The sequence below is a fragment of the Tamandua tetradactyla genome, chromosome 7 (genome assembly GCF_023851605.1).
Source record: "Tamandua tetradactyla isolate mTamTet1 chromosome 7, mTamTet1.pri, whole genome shotgun sequence".
NCBI lineage: Eukaryota > Metazoa > Chordata > Mammalia > Pilosa > Myrmecophagidae > Tamandua > Tamandua tetradactyla.
This window is the reverse complement of record NC_135333.1, coordinates 174,246,291-174,272,127: the sequence shown is the minus strand read 5'-3', so window position 1 is coordinate 174,272,127 and position 25,837 is coordinate 174,246,291. Positions and strand designations below refer to the sequence as shown.

General features: G+C 37.3%; 1 protein-coding gene across 3 annotated transcripts in view; it reads right to left on the bottom strand.

Moving 5' to 3' along the window:
* HCFC2 (host cell factor C2) overlaps positions 1-25,837 on the bottom strand; it is a 78,633-nt gene that overhangs the window by 10,838 nt on the left and 41,958 nt on the right. Inside the window, exons 15-16 of one of the 3 annotated variants that reach the window (XM_077111855.1) lie at positions 25,230-25,515; positions 17,668-20,133 (exon numbers count right to left, since the gene is read on the bottom strand). In XM_077111855.1, coding sequence (XP_076967970.1) covers positions 20,084-20,133; positions 25,230-25,515 — 336 coding nt within the window. In that variant the 3' untranslated portion in view covers positions 17,668-20,083. Of the gene's footprint in view, positions 1-17,667; positions 20,134-22,007; positions 25,516-25,837 lie in introns of those variants that run through there. The other 2 variants (XM_077111854.1, XM_077111856.1) reach the window with 2 other exon arrangements.

The following is a 25,837-nucleotide window of genomic DNA, read 5'->3' as shown; positions in this document are numbered from 1 at the left end:
TCAAAGGAACAAACCAATAATTCAAGTGAGATACAGGAGTTGAAACAATTCAGGATGTTCACACATGGACACACTCATCAAAAATCAAATTGAGGGAGGATATAAAGAAGGCAAGGGACAAACAGAAAAAATTGAAAGTTTGAAAAAAAAATCACAGACCTCATGGAAATGAAAGGCACAGTAGAAGAGGTGGAAAAAACAATGGAAACCTACAATGTTAGAGTTCAAGATGCAGAAGATAGGATTAGTGAAGTGGAGAACGGGACTTCTGAAATCTGACAAGGAAAAAAAAATAAAGGGAAAAGAATGGAAAAATATGAGCAGGGACTCAGGGAATTGAATGTCAACATGAAGTGCACGAATATACATGCTGTGGGTGTCCCAGAAGGAGAAGAGAAGGGAAAAGGAGGAGAAAGACTAATGGAGGAAATTATCACTGAAAATTTCCCAACTCTTATGAAAGACTTAAAATTACAGATCCAAGAAGTGCAGCATACCCCAAACAGAATAGATCGAAAGAGACATAAGCCAAGACACTTACTGATCAGAGTGCCAGATATCAAAGAGAAAGAGAATCTTGAAAGCAGCAAGAGAAAAGCAATCCATCACATCCATGGAAGCCCAATAACACTACCTTAGATTTCTTAGCAGAAACCATGGAGGCAAGAAGACAGTGGTATGATATATTTAAGATTCTCAAAGAGAAAAAACTGCCAACCAAGAACTCTATATCCTGCAAAATTGTCATTCAGAAATGAGGGGGAAATTAAAACATTTTCAGACCAAAAAAATCACTGAGAAAACTTGTGACCAAGAGACCAGCTCTGCAAGAAATACTAAAGGGAGCACAGGAGATAGATAGGAAAAGACAGCAGAGAGAGCTGTGGCAAAGAGTGTAGAAATGAAGACTATAAGTAAAGGTGAAAAGAAGAAAAATTAGTATTGACATATAAAATCCAAAAGGCAAAATGGTAGCAAAAAGTACTGCCCTTACAGTAATAGCACTAAATGTTAATGGATTAAACTCCCCAAACAAAAGACACAGACTGGCAGAATAGATTAGAAAAACAGGACCCATCTATATGCTGTCTACAGGAGATGCATTTTAGACCCAAAGATAAACATAGGTTGAATGTGAAAAGTTGGGAGAAGATAGTTCATACAAACAATCAGAAAAGAGCAGGAGTAATTATGCTAATATCCAACAAATTAGACTTCACATGTAAAACAATTAAAAGAGACAAAAAAAGGACGATATGTATTAATAAAAGGAACAATTCAACAAGAAGAGATAACAATCATAAACATTTACGCTCTGAGCCAGAGTGCTCCAAAATACATGAGGCAAACACTGAAAACATGGAAAAAAGAAATAGACACATCTACCTAATAGTTGGAGAATTCAATTCCCCACTCTCATCAATGGACAGAACATCTAGACAGAGGATCAATAAAGAAACAAAGAATTTGAATAATAGTGATAAATGAACTAGACTTAGGACATTATAGAACATTACACCCCACAACAGCTGGATACTTTTCTCAAGTGCTCATGGATCATTCTCAAGGATAGATGATATGCTGGGTTACAAAGCAAGTCTCAGTAAATTTAAAAAGATTGAAATCATGCAAAACACTTTCTCAGATCATAAAGGAATGAAATTGGAAATAAATAACAGGCAGAGGGCCAGAAAATTCACAAATATATGAAGGCTCAACAACACACTCTAAGCAGCCAGTGGGTCAAGGAAGAAATTACAAGAGAAATCAGTGAATATCTCGAGGCAAATGAAAATGAAAATACAACATATCAAAATATATGGGATGCTGCAAAGGCAGTGCTAAGAGGGAAATTTATTGTCCTAAAGGCCTATATCAAAAAAGAAGAAAGAGCAAAAATTGGGGAATTAACTGTTCACTTGGAAGAACTAGAGAAAGAACAGCAAAGTAACCCCAAAGCAAGCAAAAGGAAAGAAATAATGAAGATTAAAGGAGAAATAAATGAAACTGAGAACATGAAAACAAGCAAGAAAATCAACAAAACCAGAAGTTGGTTCTATGAGAAAATCAATAAAATTGGTGGACCTTTAGCAAGGTTGACAAAAAGAAGAAGAAAAGGATGCAAATAAATAAAACCAGAAATGAAAGAGGAGACATAACTACCAACCCCGCAGAAATAAAGGAGGTAATGAGAGGATACTATGAACAACTTTATGCTAATAAACTTGACAACATAGATGAAATGGACAACTTCCTACAAAGAATGAACAATCAACATTGTCTCGAAAAGAAATAGATGACCTCAACAAACCAATCACAGGTAAAGAAATTGAATAAGTCATTGAGATGCTTCCAAAACAGAAAAGTCCAGGACCAGATGGCTTCACATGTGAATTCGACCAAACATTCAAGAAAGAATTAGTACCAATCCTGCTCAAATTCTTCAAAATAATTGAAGTGGAGGGAAGGCTACCTAACTCATTCCATGAAGCCAACATCACCCTGATATCAAAGCCAGACAAAGATACTACAAGAAAATTACAGACCAATCTCTCTAATGAATATAGATGCAAAATCTTGAAGAAAATTCTTGCAAATCGCATCCAGCAGCACATTAAAAGAATTATACACCATGACCAAGTAGGATTCATCCCAGGTATGCAAGGATGGTTCAACATAAGAAAATCAATTAATATAATACACTATATCAACAAATAAAAGCAGAAAAACCACATGATCATCTCAATAGATGCAGAAAAGGCATCTGACCAAATTCAACACCCTTTCCTGTTGAAAAACTTCAAAGATAGGAATAGAAGGGAACTTCCTCAACATGATAAATGGAATATATGAAAAACCCACAGCTAACATTATCCTCAATGGTGAAAGACTGAACAAGACAAGGATGTCCATTATCACCACTATTATTCAACATTGTGTTGGAAGTTCTAGCCAGAAAAATTAGACAAGAAAAAGAAATATAAGGCATCAAAATTGGAAAGGAAGAAGTAAAACTTTCACTGTTTGCAGATGAACTATATGCTGAAAAACCCAAAAAATCCACAGCAAAACTACTAGAGCTAATAAATGAGTACAGCAAAGTGGCAGGTTACAAGATCAACACTGAAAAATCTCTAGTGTTTCTATATACCAGTAATGAGCAATCTGAGAGGGAAATCAAGAAAATTCCATTTACAACTGCACCCAAAAGCATAAAATATTTAGGAATAAATTTAACTAAGGTTACAAAAGACCTATACAAAGAATACTACCAGAAATTGCTAAAAGAAATCACAGTAAGACCTTTGTAAATGGAAGGGCATACTATGTTCATGGATTGGAAGACTAACTATAGTTAAGATGTCAATTCTACCTAAATTGATTTATAGATTCAATGCAATACCAATTAAATCCCAAAAATTACTTTTCAGAAATAGAAAAACCAATAACCAAATTATCTGGAGGGGCAGGGTGCCCCAAATACTAAAAATCCTGAGAAAGAAAAAACAAGTTGGAAATCTCACACTACCTGACTTAAGGCGTATTATGAATTACAGTGTCAAAACAGCATGTTCTGGCATAAAGATAGATATCTGACCATGGAATTCAAATAGAATTTCAGATATGAACCCTCTCATCTATGGACAATGGATCTTGATAAGGTAGTCAAGCCAATGCCCTGGGACAGAACAGTCTCTTCAATAAATTGGATATCCACATGCAAAACATGAAAGAGATCCATATCTCACACCCTTTACAAAAATTAACTCAAAATGATCAAAGACCTAAATTAGAGCTAAGACCATAAAACTTTTAGAAGAAAAGTAGGAATATCTTATAAATCCTATAATAGGAGGAAGTTTCCTAGACTTACAACCAAAGCACAGCATGAAGAACAAAAAAATAAATGGAACTCCTCAAAATTGAACACTTTTGTGCATCAAAGAATTTCGTCAAGAAAGTAAAAAGACACTACACAATGGGAGACAATATTTGGAAACCAAGTATCAGACAAGGGTTTAGTGTCCGAATATACAAGGAGATCAACTCAACAACAAAAGACAGACAACCCAATTACAAATGGGCTAAAGACATGAACATACATTCTCAGAAGAGGAAATGCCAAGTGGCCAAAAGGCACATGAAAAGATGCTCACTTCCCTATAGGGAAATGCAAATCAAAAACACAATGAGAAATCATCTCACACCCACCAGAATGGTCATTATCAATAAAAAAGAAAATGACAAGTACTGGAGAGGATGTGGAAAAAGAGGTACACTTATCCACTGTTGAAGGCAGTTTGGCGGTTCCTCAGAAGCTAAGTATAGAATTACCAGATGACCTGGCAATACCATTGCTAGGTATCTACTCAAGGACAAGCAAGGACACAAATGGACATTCGCACACCAATGTTTATAGCAGCAATATTTACAATTGCAAAGAGATGGAAACAGCCAAAATGTCCATCAACAGACGAGTGGCTAAACAACTGTGGTATATACATATGATGGAATATTATGCAGCTATAAGACAGAATAAAGTTATGAAGTATGTAACAACATGGATGGACCTTGAGACATTATGCTGATGAGATTTGCCAGAAACGAAATGACAAATACTGTATGGTCTCACTGATATGAACTAACATTAATGAATGAACTTGGATAATTTCAGTAAAGAACAGAGACCATCAGGAGATAGAAATAGGGTAATACTGGGTAATTGGAGCTGAAGAGATACAGATTGTGCAACAGACTAATTGTAAAAATTCAAAAATGGATACCACAATACTACCTAACTGTAATACATAATAGAACACTGAATGAAGCTGAATGTGAGAATGTAGGGAGGAGGGTGGGGCACAAATGAAATCAGAAGGAAAGATAGATGATAAAAGAGTGAGATGGTATAATCTAGAAATGCCTTAAGTGTACAATAATAGTGACTAAATATACAAATTTTAAAACGTTTTTGCATGAGGAAGAACAAAGGAATGTCAGTACTGAGGGTTTGGAAATAGATGGTAATTCATATTTAAAACTTTAACTTATGTGGAGATTAGAGCGAAAAATGTTTATTTGGTACAAAATTTATATTTGACTAGTGCATTTCCTAATATAACTTATGTGGACAGCTTAACTGAACACCGTAAGTACATGAACCTTGAGTAGGATGTGAGATTTTGTAGTTTATCCAGATTGATGCCGTGATAAAATCCCAGATGATTTGAACAGTGAATAAAAAAGTAGTTGCAAAGCCCCCTTGGGGGAATGGCAAGAAAGGGGGAAAACTCAATTTCCCCAAGTGGAGAATTCTTGATATTCTCACAAGCAGAGGACAACCAAAGCTATAGGCCGAGCCCATTTTGGGGTTTGCTCATATGAAACTTAACCCCACAAAGTATAGGCTACGCCTACTTAAAATTAGGCCTAACAGTCACCCCCAGAGAACCTCTTTTGTTGCTCAGGTGTGGCTCTCTCTCTCAACCAGCATGACAAGCAAACTCACCACCCTCCCCCTGTCTATAGGACATGATTCCCAGGGGTGTGGACCTTCTGCCAAAGTGGACAGACATCCTGTAATGAGCTGGGACTCAGTTTCAAGGATTGAGAAAACCTCAACCAAAAGGGGGAAAGCAAAATGAGACAAAATAAAATGTCAATGGCTGAGAGATTCCAAACAGAGTCCGAGAGGTTATCCTGGAGTTATTCTTACGCATTACATAGATACCACTTTTTTAGTTAAGATGTAATGGAGAGACGAGGGGACTGCCTGAAACTGTAGAGCTGTTCCAGTACCATGTGTTCCAGTAGCCATGTTTCTTGAAGAATTGTAATAATAATAAAGCTTTTACAATGTGACCATGTGGTTGTGAAAACCTTGTGTCTGATGCTCCTTTTATCTACAGTATGGACAGAAGAATAAAACATACGGATTAAAAATAAATAAATAATAGGAGGACAATGTTAAAATAAATTTAGTAGATTGAAATGCTGGTGATTGGTGAGGGGGAGGGGGAGGGCATATGGTATATACGATTTGTTTTTCTTTTTTCTTTTTATTTCTTTTTCTGGATTGATGCAAATGTTCTGAGAGGGGATCATGGTGATGAATATACAACTATGTGATGATATGGGTTATTGATTATATACTATATAAACATTGTTACCATATGCTCATATCAATATGAGCATATGGTAACAATGTTTATGTTTGTATGTTGTTATGTATAAAACAAATTAAAAATAATACTAACTGGGCAGGGAGGAAGACAAGAGGTAAGGGGTGGCTTGGATTTTCTATTTGGCAAAGGTATATTTATCGGTTATTTTTCTCTTTAGAGCAATGAAAATTGTCTAAAATTGAGAGTGCTGATGATTCTACCACTAAGTGAGGATATGGACATTATATATAACGCCCAGTGGATGGAGGTGGCTGAGCATACACTGAGAAGTAGAATGGCAGACTGTAGTATATACATATCATTGAATATTGTGTTGCTACCGAAGGGAATGAAGTTGCGAGGCATGCAATGTTGTGAATGAACCTGTGGAACATTATGTCATGAAAAATAAGCCAGAAACAAAAGAGTAAATACTGTATGATTTCATTTAGAAAATACTTGTAAGAAAATTGGGGCCTAGATTGTAAGCTCTTACAGCAGACATACGTAGTCTAGCTGTAAAGGTTATTTCTATATTCTGAGAGGCTGTGCTGTAAATGTATAACCTGGTATTTCCCTAGAACTTCAGGTACCTGGGTAACACCTAAGACTCAGCGTAGAAGTTCTGCAGTTCAGAAGGTCAGCATTGCCACATACAACCTTTAAAGAAGTTGAAAAAAGAGATCAGGCTTCAATTAGAGATAAGAAGGAAGGTGATTGGGTCAGGACTAAGGTAAATCAGAAAACAGGGATAAGGAGGACATTGTATTTTAGAACTTCACCTACACTATGAGACCAAAGAAAGAGAGGTTTATTTTGTCTGGATTCCAAATTAGCTGTAACATATAATCTACCTCAGTCTGGAGAGCTCATTTAAACAACCCAAACACAGGGAGCCCAGAATGGAAACAAGGGTTTGTAAACCTGTACAGCTTAATGTAAAGCCTGGATACATCCCAGAGCATGTTCAGCAGATAATTTAAAAGCATTGGCAAAGTCCCTTGAGGGATGGGAGAAAAAATATGGAACTATTAAATGTTACCACCAGGAAAACCTCTCACACTGTCTCAAATATTAGGGAACCCCCAAGTCAAGAAGCCAAGTTCTTGACTTTGAGGCTTACTCTTGTGAAGCTTATTTACGTAGTGGAGCAGCTTAGCCTACCTATAAGTGTGCCTAAGAGTTACTTCCTTAGATGCTGCCTCTCTCTCTCTAAGCCCAACTTGGCAAGGAAAGTCATTACCTTCCCCTTATGTGGGACATGAAATCCAGGTGTGATGGCAATGTGGGAGATGACTCCCAGGGATGAGCCTGGTACCGTGGAATCAACAATTCCATCCTGACCAAAAGGGGGGAAAATAGTTGTAAGATTATATAAGGCTGAGAGAGTTCAAATGTAGGTGAGAGGCTACTCTGACGGCTACTCTAAGGCGAGCTTCAGCTAGGTACCATATATACAGGTACTGCCATTTGTCATTGTTTGCCAGACCCCGACCAAAACCATCCCTGTCCACCCTAAAGAATACCTAGGGCTCTATCTGAAATTCTACAAAGTTTCATGCACTATGATTACTTTCCAGAAATCTATAACCTCAAGATGTGTTCCTAGGCCAGATAAGTCCTGAAACCCAGAGGGTTCTCTCCAGAACATCGACTAGTTCTATATCCCCTTATCCCAAATTACCGACAGCCCTTTCCAACAAGAAAAAGTTAGAATGGGCATAGCTCAAATAAAGGTTGGGAAAAAGATCAAAGGAGAAGGTGGCGTTATAACAGAGAAGATAGGATTTAACAAATGTGTATGACTGCTGAATCATTATATTGATATTTCTTTCAGTCTCCAGTGTCTTGAAGCAGCTAGAAGAGAAAACCTAAATTTGTGGAACTGTAATCCATACCAAACTTTGAAATCTGTTCTGTAACTAATTGTTGTGGTGCACTTTGAAATTTATTTCTTTTTAGTATATATGTTATTTTTTCACAATAAAATAAAATAAATAATGGAAAAAATTAAGGAAAAAACAAACAAAACCCCCCCAAAACCACTATAATCAATAATTGGTGAATACATGTTTTTTAATGTACACCCAGAACATTTGTGAAAATGACATTATACTTCATAAATCTAATCTCAATTTTTGAAAACAAATTGTTCAGTTTATATACTCTGGGCAAAATGAAGTTAAATTAGAAATAAAGATTAACACAAGCCCCACCCTGGCATTAGGAAATTTTTAAAATATACTTTAAAAATAATTAATGCATCAAATATTCAAACCTCTGGAAGGATTAATCAAGAAAAAATAAGAAGGCAAAAATAAACTTATAGAAATGAAAAAGGAGTATAAGTACAGATGCTGTGGAGACTGAAAAGATACAAGGGTTGAATGGACAACTTCATATTTTAAAAAAACATTAAAACGAGGATGAAATGGTTAAATCCCTAGAAAAATTTATTCAATTTATCAAAACTGTCTTGAATAAATGTGAAATCGTAATGCTCCTATAACAAAATTAAATCAGTAGTTAACACTTTGCCTTAATGACCAAATGGCTCTGAAGACTAGTTCCAACCTTAAACTTTCAGAGCCCTGAGAAACTCATTTCGTGAAGCTAGTAAAACTTTGATACCAAAACCAGAAAAGAACAGTGTATGAAAGGAGTACTGCAGATTCCCTCACAAATATAGGTGTAAAAATCCTAAACAAAATATTAGCAAACTGAGTCCAGCAATGTGTTCAAACACACACACACACACATATGCATCATGAACTAGTTGGATTTATCCAACGAACTAAAAATTGGTTTAATAGTAAGACAACTACTATAATTTAATACATTAACAGATTTAAGGAGAAAATAATCATCAGACTAGATGCAGAAAAATCATCCAATAAAATTCAACATTCATTTATAATAATATTAGCAGCCTAAAAATAGGAAAGCACCTCCTTAATCTGACAAAAGCCATATATGAGGCAGATACTGAATGGTGGAATTTTTAGCCCATTCCTTTTAAATCAGGGCTGAAACAAAGCTTCTCACTATAGTTGCTTTTTCAGCATTGTACTTACTACAGGTCCAAGCACGTGCTTTATTTAAAGCCCTAGATTAAAAGCCCTAATTTAAAACGAATGGGCTCAATGCAGAAATATAAGAAAAACAAATTTTTATAACAGTATAAGGATAATAAAGGAAGAAAACTGCCAGTATCTCCAGATATGATTACCTACACACAAAACGCAAAAGGATATCTAGATACATCATTAGAGCCAATAAGCCTAGCGTGGTTGCTGGGTCCAAAATCAAGGCACAGCAACAATACTTTTATAATTAGTAACGATCATAATACAACCCTGTAATCATTTAAACAACACTTTGCCAAAGCACTAAAAAATAAAAAATTCCTAGAAAGAAATCGAACACAAGCTGTGAAGGCCTTTATGGAGAAAATGAAAGTTTCATTAAACTTAATTAAATAATTATCAAAATTATTAATGAAAACCAAATAAATGAAGAGATACACAATATTCTTGGCTAGGAAGACTCAATACTGAAAAGATGGCAATTTTTCCCCAGGATTGATCAACAACGTCAACCCAATTTCCACACACTGGGAGAGGACATACACACGTCTGACAAAGGACTGGTATCCGGAACATATGACAAAATCATATGATTCAATGAAAAAAGACACAATCCAACAGAAAAAAAAGGGCAAAAGGCATGAATAAGTATTTCACAGAAAAAACATGAGAAAATGTGGAATTAATTAGTAATAAGAAAAGGCAAACAACACGTAGCAAGACAGCACGTAGCAGCTGGCCAACTGGCCACTAGGAAACGGTCCAGGCCTCCTCTTCGCCAAGGCATGTGGCAAGGCTCGCTCTCAGCCACGCACACGGGGGTGGAAGGTGGTACAAATGCTTCAGGAAGCAACTTAGCATCACCACATAAAACCTGTTCTTTAGTGCAGCAGTTCTCACGTTTTTGGTCTTAGATCTTCTTGACATCAAAAATTATTGAGGACTCAAAGAGTTTTTGTTCATGTGAGTTATATCTATCAGTATTTACCAGATCAGAAATGAATACAGAGACATTTCTAAAATGCAAAAATATGCAGGTGTACCTTAGCTGTCAGAACAATGATGTCATTATACATTTGGAAAATATTTAAACTCATGAAAAATGACAGTGATAAAAAACATTATGGAAATATGTTTGTCTTCGAAGACTCCACAAAGGGTCTCAGGGACCCTTGGGGAATCTCTGGACTGGATTTTGGAAACCACTACCGTTTAGCAACTCCTGCACAAGTGTACCGGGACACACATCCAAGAACTCATTCATTCCTCAAATGTCTATTGAGCACCACTACTCTGTGCCAACTCTGGCCTAGACCTTAGGGATACAGGAGAGAACAAACAAAACCCCTGCCCACGTGGAGCCTACACTGACATAGCAGTATGCTCACAGAAGCATTGTTTGTACAAATAAAAATGAAAACAATACAAATGAGTAAAAAGAATGGATAAATATATTGCGGTATAGTCTTACAATGAAATGCAGTAGTAAAAACAAATGAAATGTAGTTACATGCCAAACCATGGATGGGAATCTTGAATACAATGTCAGAAGAAAGAAGTTACAAAAGAATACGTAAGTATGATCCATGTATAACAAGGGCAAAAACAGGTAAAACTAAACAATATATTATTTAGGAATACATAAATAGATGACAGAACCACAAATAAAAATATGGAAATTATTATAAAAAATTCAGAATAATGTTTACCATATCTTGTATTGTGTGTGTATGGGAAGGACAAATGGAGATTTTTACAAGGAGCTTCCAGGCAGCCAAGAATGTTCTAGGTCTTAAGCTGGAAGTTGAGTACATTTTATTTTTTAAACAATATGTATTGTTTATATGCCTTTTTATGCATTATCTCGCAACAAATGTTTTGAAAGAAACAAGCATATAAGGTTAAAGCTTATTTCTGCAAAGGAGAAGCTAAGCCTACTGATAATTATGTCTAAGAGTCATCCCTAGAGAGCCTCTTTTGTTGCTCAGATGTGGCCTCTCTCTCTAAGCCAGCTCAAAAAGTGAAGTCACAACTTCCGGAGAAGATGGCGGCTTAGTAAGACGCACGGGTCTTAGTTCCTCCTCCAGAACAGCTACTAAAGAAACAGAAACGGTACAGAACAGTTCCCGGAGCCACGACAGAGACCAAAAAGACAGCGTGCCCCATTCTGGAACGGCTGAACCAGCGGGGAGAATCCTCTGCGGTGAGATTCCCGAGGGGCACGTGCTTCCCCGGGCCGTGGCGGCTGGTGGCCGGAGACCCTCCCTCCCTCCTTCCTGGGCTGGCTGTGGGAGATTTGGACAGGCGGTTGCCTCAAGCCGCGGAGGCCGGCGCCCCCACCCCAACGTGCAGATTCCCAGGTCGGCTGGGAGATTTGGAGCGGCACACCGAAGCCGCCGCGGCCGGCGCCTCCCCCAACACGCGGATTCCCGGGCCGGCTGGGGGATTTGGATTGGCACTCCCCCGGGCCGCTTCGGCTGGCGACCCTTCCCTACAGCGAGAGTCTTCCAAAGTTAAAGGAGCCACAGCATCTTTTACTGGTGGGACCCGCAGACAGACGAGCGCCACATACTGGGCAGGATAAGAAAAACAGAGCCCAGAGATTTCACAGGAAAATCTTTCAACCTGCTGGGTCCCACACCCAGGGAAATCTGATTAAATGCCCAGACGCCAGCAAAAAATAACAGATCACGCCAGGAAAACTGAAGATATGGCTCAGTCAAAGGAACAAACCAAAAGTTCAAATGAGATACAGGAGCTGAGACAACTAATTCTGAATATACGAACAGAAATGGAAAACCTCTTCAAAAACCAAATCAATAAATTGAGGGAGGACATGAAGAAGACATGGGCTGAACAAAAAGAAGAAATAGAAAGTCTGAAAAAACAAATCACAGAACTTATGGGATTGAAGGACAAAGTAGAAAAGATGGAAAAAACAATGGATACCTACAATGGTAGATTTAAAGAGACAGAGGCTAGAATTAGTGAACTGGAGGATGGAACATCTGAATTCCAAAAAGAAACAGAAACTATAGGGAAAGAATGGAAAAATTTGAGCAGGGGATCAGGGAACTGAATGATAATATGAAGCGCACAAATATACGTGTTGTGGGTGTCCCAGAAGGAGAAAAGAAGGGAAAAGGAGGAGAAAAACTAATGGAAGAAATAATCACTGAAAATTTCCCAACTCTTATGAAAGACCTAAAATTACAGATCCAAGAAGTGTAGCGCACCCCAAAGAGAATAGACCCAAATAGGCATTCTCTAAGACGCTTACGAGTTAGAATGTCAGAGGTCAAAGAGAAAGAGAGGATCTTGAAAGCAACAAGAGAAAAACAATACATCACGTACAAGGGAAACCCAATAAGACTATGTGTAGATTTCTCAGCAGAAACCATGGAAGCTAGAAGACAGTGGGATGCCATTGACTAAATGTCAATGGACTGAATTCCCCAATCAAAAGACACAGACTGGCAGAATGGATTAAAAAACAGGATCCTTCTATATGCTGTCTACAGGAAACACATCTTAGACCCAAAGATAAACATAGGTTGAAAGTGAAAGGTTGGGAAAAGATATTTCATGCAAATAACAACCAGAAAAGAGCAGGAGTAGCTATACTAATATCCAACAAATTAGACTTCAAATGTAAAACAGTTAAAAGAGACAAAGAAGGACACTATATACTAATAAAAGGAACAATTAAACAAGAAGACATAACAATCATAAATATTTATGCACCAAATCAGAATGCCCCAAAATACATGAGGAATACACTGCAATCACTGAAAAGGGAAATAGACACATATACCATAATAGTTGGAGACTTCAATTCACCACTCTCATCAATGGACAGAACATCTAGACAGAGGATCAATAAAGAAATAGAGAATCTGAATATTACTATAAAGGAGCTAGACTTAACAGACATTTATAGGACATTACATCCCACAACAGCAGGATACACCTTTTTCTCAAGTGCTCATGGATCATTCTCAAGGATAGACCATATGCTGGGTCACAAAGCAAGTCTTAACAAATTTAAAAAGATTGAAATCATACACAACACTTTCTCGGATCATAAAGGAATGAAGTTGGAAATCAATAATAGGCGGAGTGCCAGAAAATTCACAAATATGTGGAGGCTCAACAACACACTCTTAAACAACGAGTGGGTCAAGGAAGAAATTCCAAGAGAAATTAGTAAATATCTCGAGGTGAATGAAAATGAAAACACAACATATCAAAACCTATGGGACGCAGCAAAGGCAGTGCTAAGAGGGAAATTTATTGCCCTAAATGCCTATATCAGAAAAGAAGAAAAGGCAAAAATGCAGGAATTAACTGTCCACTTGGAAGAACTGGAGAAAGAACAGCAAACTAATCCCAAAGCAAGCAAAAGGAAAGAAATAACAAAGATTAGAGCAGAAATAAATGAAATTGAAAACATGAAAACAATAGAGAAAATCAATAAGACCAGAAGTTGGTTCTATGAGAAAATCAATAAGATTGATGGGCCCTTAGCAAGACTGACAAAAAGAAGAAGAGAGAGGACGCAAATAAATAAGATCAGAAATGGAAGAGGAGACATAACCACTGACCTCACAGAAAAAAAGGAGGTAATAACAGGATACTATGAACAACTTTACGCTAATAAATACAACAATTTAGATGAAATGGACGGGTTCCTGGAAAGGCGTGAACAACCAACTTTGACTCAAGAAGAAATAGATGACCTCAACAAACCAATCACAAGTAAAGAAATTGAATCAGTCATTCAAAAGCTTCCCAAAAAGAAAAGTCCAGGATGAGACGGCTTCACATGTGAATTCTACCAAACATTCCAGAAAGAATTAGTACCAACTCTCCTCAAACTCTTCCAAAAAATCGAAGTGGAGGGAAAGCTACCTAATTCCTTCTATGAAGCCAACATCACCCTCATACCAAAACCAGGCAAAGATATTACAAAAAAAGAAAACTACAGACCAATCTCTCTAATGAATATAGATGCAAAAATCCTCAATAAAATTCTAGCAAATCGAATCCAGCAACACATTAAAAGAATTATACATCATGACCAAGTAGGATTCATCCCAGGTATGCAAGGATGGTTCAACATAAAAAAATCAATTAATGTAATACACCATATCAACAAATCAAAGCAGAAAAATCACATGATCATCTCAATTGATGCAGAGAAGGCATTTGACAAGATTCAACATCCTTTCCTGTTGAAAACACTTCAAAAGATAGGAATACAAGGGAACTTCCTTAAAATGATAGAGGGAATATATGAAAAACCCACAGCTAATATCATCCTCAATGGGGAACAATTGAAAACTTTCCCCCTAAGATCAGGAACAAGACAAGGATGTCCATTATCACCACTATTATTCAACATCGTGTTGGAGGTTCTAGCCAGAGCAATTAGACAAGAAAAAGAAATACAAGGCATCAAAATTGGAAAGGAAGAAGTAAAACTATCACTGTTTGCAGACGATATGATACTATACATCAAAAAGCCGGAAAAATCCACAACAAAACTACTAGAGCTAATAAACGAGTACAGCAAAGTAGCAGGTTACAAGATCAACATTCAAAAATCTGTAGCATTTCTATACACGAGCAATGAACAAGCTGAGGGGGAAATCAAGAAACGAATTCCATTTACAATTGCAACTAAAAGAATAAAATACCTAGGAATAAATTTAACTAAAGAGACAAAAAACCCATACAAAGAAAACTACAAAAAACTGTTAAAAGAAATCACAGAAGACCTAAATAGATGGAAGGGCATACCGTGTTCATGGATTGGAAGACTAAATATAGTTAAGATGTCAATTCTACCTAAATTGATTTTCAGATTCAACGCAATACCAATCAAAATCCCAACAACTTACTTTTCAGAAATAGAAAAACCAATAAGCAAATTTATCTGGAAGGGCAGGGGTGCCCCGAATTGCTAAAAGTATCTTGAGGAAAAACAACGAAGCTGGAGGTCTCACGTTGCCTGACTTTAAGGCATATTATGAAGCCACAGTGGTCAAAACAGCATGGTACTGGCATAAAGATAGATATATCGACCAATGGAATCGAATAGAGTGCTCAGATATAGACCCTCTCATCTATGGACATTTGATCTTTGATAAGGCAGTCAAGCCAACTCACCTGGGACAGAACAGTCTCTTCAATAAATGGTGCCTAGAGAACTGGATATCCATATGCAAAAGAATGAAAGAGGACCTGTATCTCACACCCTATACAAAAGTTAACTCAAAGTGGATCAAAGATCTAAACATTAGGTCTAAGACCATAAAACAGTTAGAGGAAAATGTAGGGAGATATCTTATGAAACTTACAATTGGAGGCGGTTTTATGGACCTTAAACCTAAAGCAAGAACACTGAAAAAGAAATAAATAAATGGGAGCTCCTCAAAATTAAATACTTTTGTGCATCAAAGAACTTCATCAAGAAAGTAGAAAGACAGCCTACACAATGGGAGACAATACTTGGAAACGACATATCAGATAAAGGTCTAGTATCCAGAATTTATAAAGAGATTGTTCAACTCAACAACAAAAAGACAGCCAAGCCAATTACAAAATGGGAAAAAGACTTGAACAGACACCTCTCAGAAGAGGAAATACAAATGGCCAAAAGGCACATGAAGAGATGCTCCATGTCCCTGGCCATTAGAGAAATGCAAATCAAAACCACAATGAGATATCATCTCACACCCACCAGAATGGCCATTATCAACAAAACAGAAAATGACAAGTGCTGGAGAGGATGCGGAGAAAGAGGCACACTTATCCACTGTTTGTGGGAATGTCAAATGGTGCAACCACTGTGGAAGGCAGTTTGGCGGTTCCTCAAAAAACTGAATATAGAATTGCCATACGACCCAGCAATACCATTGCTAGGCATCTACTCAAAGGACTTAAGGGCAAAGACACAAACGGACATTTGCACACCAATGTTTATAGCAGCAATATTTACAATTGCAAAGAGATGGAAACAGCCAAAATGTCCATCAACAGACGAGTGGCTAAACAAACTGTGGTATATACATATGATGGAATATTATGCAGCTTCAAGACAGGATAAACTTACGAAGCATGTAATAACATGGATGGACCTAGAGAACATTATGCTGAGTGAGTCTAGCCAAAAACTAAAAGACAAATACTGTATGGTCCCACTGATGTGAACCGACATTCGAGAATAAACTTGCAATATGTCATTGGTACCAGAGACCAGCAGGAGTTAGAAACAGGGTAAGATAATGGGTAATTGGAGCTGAAGGGATACAGACTGTGCAACAGGACTAGATACAAAAACTCAAAAATGGACAGCACAATACTACCTAATTGTAATGTAATTATGTTAAAACACTGAATGAAGCTGCATCTGAGCTATAGTTTTTTGTTTGTTTGTTTGTTTGGGTTTTTTGTTTTTTTTTTCTTTTTCCTTTTTTATATATATTTTTTTATTTTTTATTTTTTTCTCTATATTATCATTCTATATCTTTTTCTGTTGTTTTGCTAGTTCCTTTCCTAAATCGATGCAAATGTACTAAGAAATGATGATCATACATCTATGTGATGATATTAAGAATTACTGATTGCATATGTAGAATGGAATGATTTCTAAATGTTGTGTTAATTTTTTTTTTAATTAAAAAAAAAAAAGTGAAGTCAGTGCCCCACACCCTCCGACGTGGGACGTGACTCCCAGGGGTGTAAAGCCCCCTGGCAAGGTGGAACAGAACCCCCAGGATGAGCCAGGACCCAGCATCATGGCACAGAGAAAGCCTTCTTGACCAAAAGAGGGAAGAGAGAAATGAGACAAAATAAAGTTTCAGTGGCTGAGAGATTTCAGAGTTGAGAGGTGTGCTGGTTTGAAAGGATGCATGTCCCCTAGAAAAGCCATGTTTTAATCTAAATCCCGTTTCATAAAGGCAGTATAATCTCTATTCAATACTGTATGTTAGAAACTGTAATTAGATCATCTCCCTGGAGATGTGATTTGATCAAGAGTGGTTGTTAAACTGGATTAGGTGATGACATGTCTCCACCCATTTGGGTGGGTCTTGATAAGTTTCTGGAGTCCTATAAAAGATGAAACATTTTGGAGAATGAATGAGATTCAGAGAGCAGAAAATGACATAGCCACGAGAAGCAGAGTCCACCAGTCACCGAACTTTGGAGATGAAGGAAAATGTCTCCCGGGGAACTTCATGAAACAGGAAGCAAGGAGAGAAAGCTGGCAGATGGTGCCATGTCCACTATGTGTTCTTCCAGCTGAGAGAGGAACCCTGACCATGTTCACCATGTGCCTTTCCAGATGAGAGAGAAACTCTGACTGTGTTTACTGTGTGCCCTTCCACTTGAGAGAAACCCTGAACTTCACTGGCCTTCTTGAACCAAGGTATCTTTCCACGGATGCCTTAGATTGGACATTTCTATAGACTTGCTTTAACTGGGACATTTTCTCAACCTTAAAACTGTAAACTAGCAACTTATTAAATTCCCCCTTTTAAACGTCATTCTGTTTCTGGTATATTGCATTCTGGCAGTTAACAAACTAGAACAAGAGGTTATCCTGGAGGTTATTCTTCTGGATTTTACAGATATCCCTTTTCAGTTTACGGTGTTTTGGAGCAGCTGGAGGGAAGTAACTGAAACTGCTGAGCTTTATTCTAGCAATCTTGATTCTTGAAGAAGACTATAAAACTATATAGCTTTTACAGTGTGACTGTACGTATAGAAAGCAGAGAATGATAGGATAGGTGATGTAAATCCCTAAATAAAACTGACAAAGACACCACTTCTTTACTGCACTGTACTGACTTACAACAGTACAAATTCTGTGATATTCTCCTAATGATGCATTCGTGTGCTAATTATTCCAAAAATATCAAAGGCTCATGGTAGCTAATGGCTCTTTCTCCACATTGGTCGATAACACACAAATGTCACAGCAATTTTGCAATCATGTCTTTGCCAAGATCAACACAGCCAGTGCCATTTTGCAGACTAAAGAAGACGCAGTTAAGGTGCAGTCTCTCCTTATTGAGGTAATTAGCTAGAAATTTTGGTATCCAATTCAAAAATTCTAAATAAATAAATAGACCTTGAAACACTCCATTAATCCCTGTGCCCAAACAGGGCAAGCTACAATTCTCTTTTGGTAGAAGGTTGATGCAAATGGAAGACGAGACCTGACAGGAAATGGTTGACAACGCTTCCCCAGAAGTGGGGAAGTAGAATGTGTATTCTTCAGATCCAATTCTCCAACTGGGTCTAAAACGTAGTGTCAACTCACAGAAATTATCAGGTATTGCTGTAGCTATTTTTAACATTCCAGGCTGTTTACACGATCAAGAATCTTACCCATAGTTAAGGTGGGAGGGCAACACCCACCTGGGGTGGTGAACTGCAACTGAGAGCAGGATGACTTGGATCAACCACTAAGCCTTCAGAGCTCTGCCCACATACTTGATTTAGCTTTTCCCATCAAACCTAGATTTCAACCTTAGCTAGATAGCTGTAAAAAAAGGAGCTTTGGCCCAGCTTTCTCCCTATATCATTTGTTGCTGCCTTTTTCATGGGATGCTCTGAAAAAAATCCCTCTGCCATTAGCGGTTCGCTTATGCCTTTGTCATATTGGGTGGTAATTATGCCTGTAGCTTTCTGTCGCTTTCCCAATATGAAACAAGAGAAATTACGAGGGAATCTTTCTCAGGTTCTCAAGGGACTTTCTTCCCTCACATAGAGAAATATGAGGAAGGAACATCAGCCGTACTCTCCAACCTGACCCAGTCCTTCCCACTAGAGAAGGAATGGCTAATCCTCCTGGTCAAAGCTGGACATTTGTTAGACCAGGTTTTACTAGTGACAGGGTTACTCTAAAGCAAACACCAGCTGCTACCTTTGATTTTAACCTGTGTGTGCTCATACATACAGGGCTTTCCTTGCGTGCTGCTCAACTCTCCTGCTCAGGAACGGTGTATCCCTGAGCTTCGTGTCTCTAGGGACTATGGAGACCATGGTGGGGTGTGTGTGTGGGGGGGTACGATCCTTCTTTGTTACAGCTTCCATACCTGTTATGCTGCCAACTGATGCTTTCTGCACTTTATATGTAAACACCCTGATTATTCTATGCACTTTCTAAAGACATTTTTTTTAAACCAGCAAAATCAAATTAATAAATAAGGAATGCTTGTGTGGTCTCTACAGCCTTGTATTTGTGACTTCCTAGCCTTCCAAACCTGTGTGCTCAAGACTTCTGAATCTGAGGCATAAGCCAGGAGTGTAGCTAGACTGCAAATTTAGCTACCATTAAGTATGAGATCCTTGCTCAATTCAATTTATTCAAAATACCAAAAGAATCTCGGTTTCAGATGATCCCTGCTCAGATTAATGGACTCACAGGTGGACATTCTCCTGATTTTAGTTCTGCAGAGGACAGGAGAAAAGTGACTTGTCACTACTCTGATACAGAAATCTATTTTGAACAAAGAAGATGATATCCTGGGATTTTATAGTCTTGTCTTTCTTCATCTAGTTTACAGAAGTTATTGTTCCACCCCCGAATGTTGTTAGTTCATGTTTTTCAGGCATGAAAAAAAAAAGCCTTTTCTGGAGTTACAGGGATTCACCCATAACTGGGTAACTTGGAAGGGAGGTGTGACAACATCTCTGTTTTCCTGGAGTGTAAGAATCCTTTACACTATTAGCTTAGAGGTGAGAACACTGACCTGACTTGATACATAACAGAATCCATGTAATTCGATCCCAGTGTTTCTTGCTCTCTGGCAGTTGTGCTTAAATAGGTAGGTAGTTTTTCTTAGTGCCAGAAAATTGTCCTGGCTTTCCTGTATGGAAATTAGAGAGAATAAAATCTGAAAAATTTTCAGCTCATTTTACTGATCATCCAATGTTTTCAAAAATCATAATCCAGTGATTCCCATTGTGCTGGTTTGAAACTGCTGTGTACCCCAGAAAAGCCATGTTCTTTCATTTTAATTCAATATTATTAGGTGGGATCTTTTTTATTGTTTCCATGGAGATGTGACCCACCCAAGTGTGGGTGGTACCTTTTGATTGGGTGGTTTCCATGGAGATGAGTCTCCTCCATTCAAGGTGGGGTTGCTTACTGGAGTCCTTTAAGAGGGAACCCTTTTAGGAAGTGTTGAGAGCCCACACAGGCAGCGATCTTTGGAGATGTAGAAGGAAAACTCCCCCAGGGAAGTCCTTTGAAACCAGAAGACAGGAAAGCTAGCAGATGTCGTTGCCATGTGCCTTCCCAGCTGACAGAGCTGTCCCAGACCCACAGGCCTTTCCTGAATCAAGGTATCTTTACCTAGATGCCTTAGTCTGAACATTTTAATGGCCTAAGAACTGTAAACTTGCAATTTAATAAATTCCCTTTTTAAAAACCATTCAATTTCTGGTATACTGCATGCCAGCAGCTTTAGCAAACTAAAACACACACCAATTTCATTAAATGCTCAGATTAGATCTTTTCAGATCAAAGACCCCTCTTGGCCTCTTTATACACCTATATTAAATCCCCTTCAGTCTACCAAATATGTGATATATCCCTTATTAGTCCCAGAACTCTTCTTAGAAACCTAAGTAGGAGCAAGATAGAGACAAATCTAAAGAATGTATTTCCTCCAGAAACTTAATAAATCTGTTAAAAGCTCCTTACCTTTCGAAGTCTCCTTCTCGTTTTGATCCCAACTTGACAGCAGGAAGTAGGAGAATGGTGAGGTGGGAAGGCAGCAATTTTCTTTACATCCTTATTGAAATATTTAAATACCAGCTAACTGACCAATAAGGAAGAGGTATAAATACCCAGGTTCTGCCTTAGAGACATACATCTGGCAGAGGGAGGACAAGGACAACGAATAAGGGTTTTTAGGGTGCTGTGATGGAACATTTAACAGGGGTACAGACAGAAGGGTCACAACTATGTGGAAATGGAGTGTACCAGGACTTTATCAGGTTGGCAATATTTGACCAAAATCTTGAAAAAAATTAATAGACACAGAGATGGGGGTTCGAGAAAAAGGACTGCACAGAAGAGGAGGTACATAAGGAAAGATAGAAAGCATGGTGTTACAGAAACTAAAAAACGTGAACGCATCAAGAGAGTGGTTAAAATTTCAAATGATGAGATTGAGCGTGATGAAAGAGTTGAGTGGACTTTGAAAACGCGAGGTTAACCTTGACTTTTCCAAGAGCCGTTTCACAGCAGTAGTGGAGGCCGGGGTAGGTGAAGCCTGGCTGTTGTGAATTACAAAGGTGAGAAGTTGGGGTGCATGGGTGGGTGCAGTGGTAGAACGCCTGCCTTTCATGCAGGAGGCCTGGGTTGGATTGTGGGACCATGCACCAAAAAAAAAGAGGGTGAAAAGCTGAAAAGCATAAAGAAAAAAAGTTTAAAGTAGAAGACAAAATGTGGTGACAATAAGTTGGGACTACTCCTTGAAGCCATTTATTTACTTTTTACTTTTAGGCATATAGTTCAGCTTCATATGGGTCAGACAGGCCTTTAGTTTCTATGAGAAAATCACTCACAACTACAATCAACTAACTTAAAAACAAGTTTTCAGACACAATTCTTAAGGTAGAGACTGCCTATGTTGTTATTTAAAATGAATGCTATAAAATCAACACGCCTATAGATTTACTCTGACATCACCAATTCTTCTTTCATGTAGCTCAAAATAAATAACACCTGTAATTGTTTATAGTAGAAAAGGTGCTTTATTTTACATGTCATTGGTACACAATACATAAAACTGCCTAAATCAGTCTTGGAAAACACAACAGCCAGCAACACCTTGGATGCCAAAGGCCAAGTCTATTTCATTTATGGTCAGATGACCACAATTACTTTAAATACTAATACTCTCTTCATATCCAATGTTACAAATGATTCTTGTTACAAATGCTGCACCAGTTTTAAAAATTAAAAGCATCTTTAGTTAAAGTCTACAGGTCTTTGAAACAATAGATCAACAACTTCACCTTCCTATAGATTATTACATTTATGTAATTTGAATACGAAGGAGGGCCTCATATGCGCAGTCAGATTATTTCAATTTTTAAAAAATACAGTTTAACTGAGTTTATATTTGCCTTATTTCTAGTTTAACTGCCAAAACAGTTTACTAAGCTAAAATAAAGCCAATACAATATTCTGGAAAACTTAATTCTAAGAGCATGCAACATCAAAATAATCTTACTACATATATGAACCCAAACTGCAGAGCACAGGAGGAGGGCTGTGGCATAAAGGCTTGCTACATCTGAATTTCTTGGTTGACTGGGATAAATAAAGAAAACAATTTAACTGAATGTAAATTCTTTTATGGAAAATATCTGCATGATATGGCCCACTCCTATGCAACGAGATCTTTACTAGAGAATGTGTAAATCATATGAAGCTAAACATACTTCTCTGTATCCCAATCCATTCTATTCAGGAACAAAGAGTTCTAAGGTCTATTAACGATTGATGTGAAAGCCTCAGCAATTCCTCAATGGCATCTGTCAGTCACTAATTACTTATCCGAGAGATATAAATGTGATTGGTGCTTTATGTACAAATGCCAAAAAAATAATAACAGAATCTGGGAAAAATCTCAAAAGGAAAACATTTATTATTTCAACAAATCCCTTGGTATAGAAAGACTGACCTTCGCTCCGAAAAGTCATGTTAGAACCACAGGTTCACATTCACCTCCTGGTCTAGGACACTAGAGGCATTTAAGCAAAGTAAACCAAAGACTTAAAAATACTAAATATGTATAAATGTGCACACTTAGACAAATATTCTATTCTTTGCTTAATATCAACATTCCTTCTCATTAAGAGAAGTGCTTCAAGATGCAAATTGCTCATTAATGCAGAAAGAAAGGAGTCAAAAGCCAGACATTTTGTTATAAAACAGAGTATTAAAATAATTGCTTGAGACATACACTTACTATAACTTTCTATTCTTACTCTTTTTTAAAAAAACTAAACACACACATATATATACAACAAACCCTAGAATTTAATATGTGCAAAACTGCTTACCATTTAATGTAATTTTAGCTTTGGTTAAGTATTTGTTTAGCCTATATCAAACACATTATGGAAAATACACAAATGATTACAACCATAATAATGAGGTAAGTTAAAATTCTACTAGTGCAAAAAGCAAGCATATGCCAAAAGCAAAGCATATGAGTTAAACAAATGCAGAACGAAGCTCTCACTAAGGGAGTCACTGGGATAACAAACGAGAGAAGCTCCTTGTAAACATTGTTTGTAAAGTATACATTTAAAGATTAAGGATTCTTCCAGCCATAAAAAAGTATTCTAGCAACACCATAGTAGTGCATTTATTTTACCTTTAGAGTTCAGAAACCATTCATTACATGTCTAACATTTTGCATATTTTAAGAGAAACTTAATTAGTGAGACACATTAATTACAAATATTGTAGTATAAAAATCAAGTTCTTTACAAAAAATATATATATATTAAAATATTCTATACACTTTAAATTAGTATTTGGAACACACATATATATCAATTCCACACAATTAAATCCATCTTTGCTGGGCATATTGTACATGAAGTTTGAGGACACAGCTACTCAGTCAACCTTAAACTGGCACAAGGTTCCACGTTATAACAGACTGTGATTCTGCGGTTATTGCAGCTTTTAGTCTGAAATATCATTTCTGCCATTATTGCCCTGTACATTCATTCCAGGTGTGGACAGGCAGTGGAACCATGAAACCTACCAGTCTCTTGTATGTAGCAGGGTGCTCATAAAGCCTATCTTGCATCTCTAAGGTTGTAAAGAAACCTGAGAAAGCTGTCTAATGCTTATTTCAGCTGTAAAAAAGTTCATACAATTTCAAGGTAAAAACAATGCAAAAATAAAACATTTAGAGCATTTACAAAAATCTTACAAACGTTTAAAACAATATTTCAAAACTGCGTCCCATTAAGGTGCTTCTTTCTTTCTGCAATAGGAGGACACATACTTTAATTCTGAATTTTAAATTATGAAGATTTTGATCCTAACAAAAGCAGTCAGAGCCACTAAGATAGACGTTAAAATGTTCAGGTATGCACTTCAGAATTTTAGTGCTAAAAGGGACCTTAAGGATAAACTCTCTTAACTCCCTCATTTTTAATGAGGAAATTGAAGGCCAGATAAATTAAATGCTTTGGCCAAAAATATATTGACCTAGGAAGAATTAAGAAAATCTGTTTTCCTTCTTGTATTTTACCATGATCTTCAGAAAATAAATAAAAATTCAAAAGTAGTTTCTGAACTTTCCTGCCTGCCTTCTCTCTCTCCCTCCCTTCCTTTCTTTCTTTTTAAAATGTCTTATGGTCTGCATTACTGTAAATAGACAAAGAAAGGAGTCAAATGGCTATAAAATTAGTATCACAAGCATTACCCAAAAGAAGACAGAGGTTAGAGGAGCACTGCTCATATAAAATAAAGTTAGAGGAAGTACTTAAAATAGGGCATTTACAATGGAGAGACACTCACTAGACGAGACAGCGCAGTGCACAGCAGCCAGTTTCTAGAATCATCTTGGTAACTCTAGGACGACTGAGCTACGTAGTCTTTATAAAAGATAGTGCGCTAATAAAGCCTTCAGGCTTTTATCTTAATTTTACTACTTTTCTTTATAAAAGAGCTATACCTGTGAGGAAGGACCCATATACTAATTTTCAGAGTCTTTGCTTCTTTTCTATGTTTATTTGGATCTAAAATTGAGCAAATACATTTTAAGAACAACTTACAAACTCACATTCATAAGTGCTAGAAATACAGTCAGAGAATGTGTTTTTAAATGACAAATCTTTATAACCAGTTACTAATAAATAATCATCACAATAGCTTAAGTGAAAAAACAAATTCAATTTAAAGATGCTTTCTTATTGTTACCTTGAAGCCATCGAACCTGGGTAGCTGGTCCATATCCCTTTTCATTCTTTGCTGATATCCTAAACACAATGGCAGGCCTGGATGTATAATCAATATGTGCATTTGCAAGTTGCCCACTGGTCACTATACATGATGTCTTAAGACCACAATAAATCCTCATAAATACAAGCTGACTTGGATTATCTTGTATCTGCGCTGTACGGATAGCCAAGTAGGCTGAATATTCCACAATATTTCCAGAAGGCGAAGTTGGAGGTTCCCAGGAAAGATGGATACCCTCAACATTCTTGAAGAGGAAGAAAACAAAAAATAGGTGAAGGTTCTCAAGTCTTCTCCTTTATCATCTATTATGTTAAGTCTATCTTTAGGAGACAAATATGTTGCTTTTATTGGATCTAAAATGTTTAATTCCTGCCCAGTTTTCAAAAACACAAGTGGGCTTCAACGTCTGCTTGTAATACAGAAAAGGGCTCAGCAGCCACAGGGTGCTCACTGTGCAGGAAAGGGTTCATTCAACAGGTATGGAGTGTTCAAACCCTGCAAATGCTAAAGAAATGGCAGGTCCCTGCCTGGCTCCGGGGAGATCACCTCTAAGCCCACCAAAGACC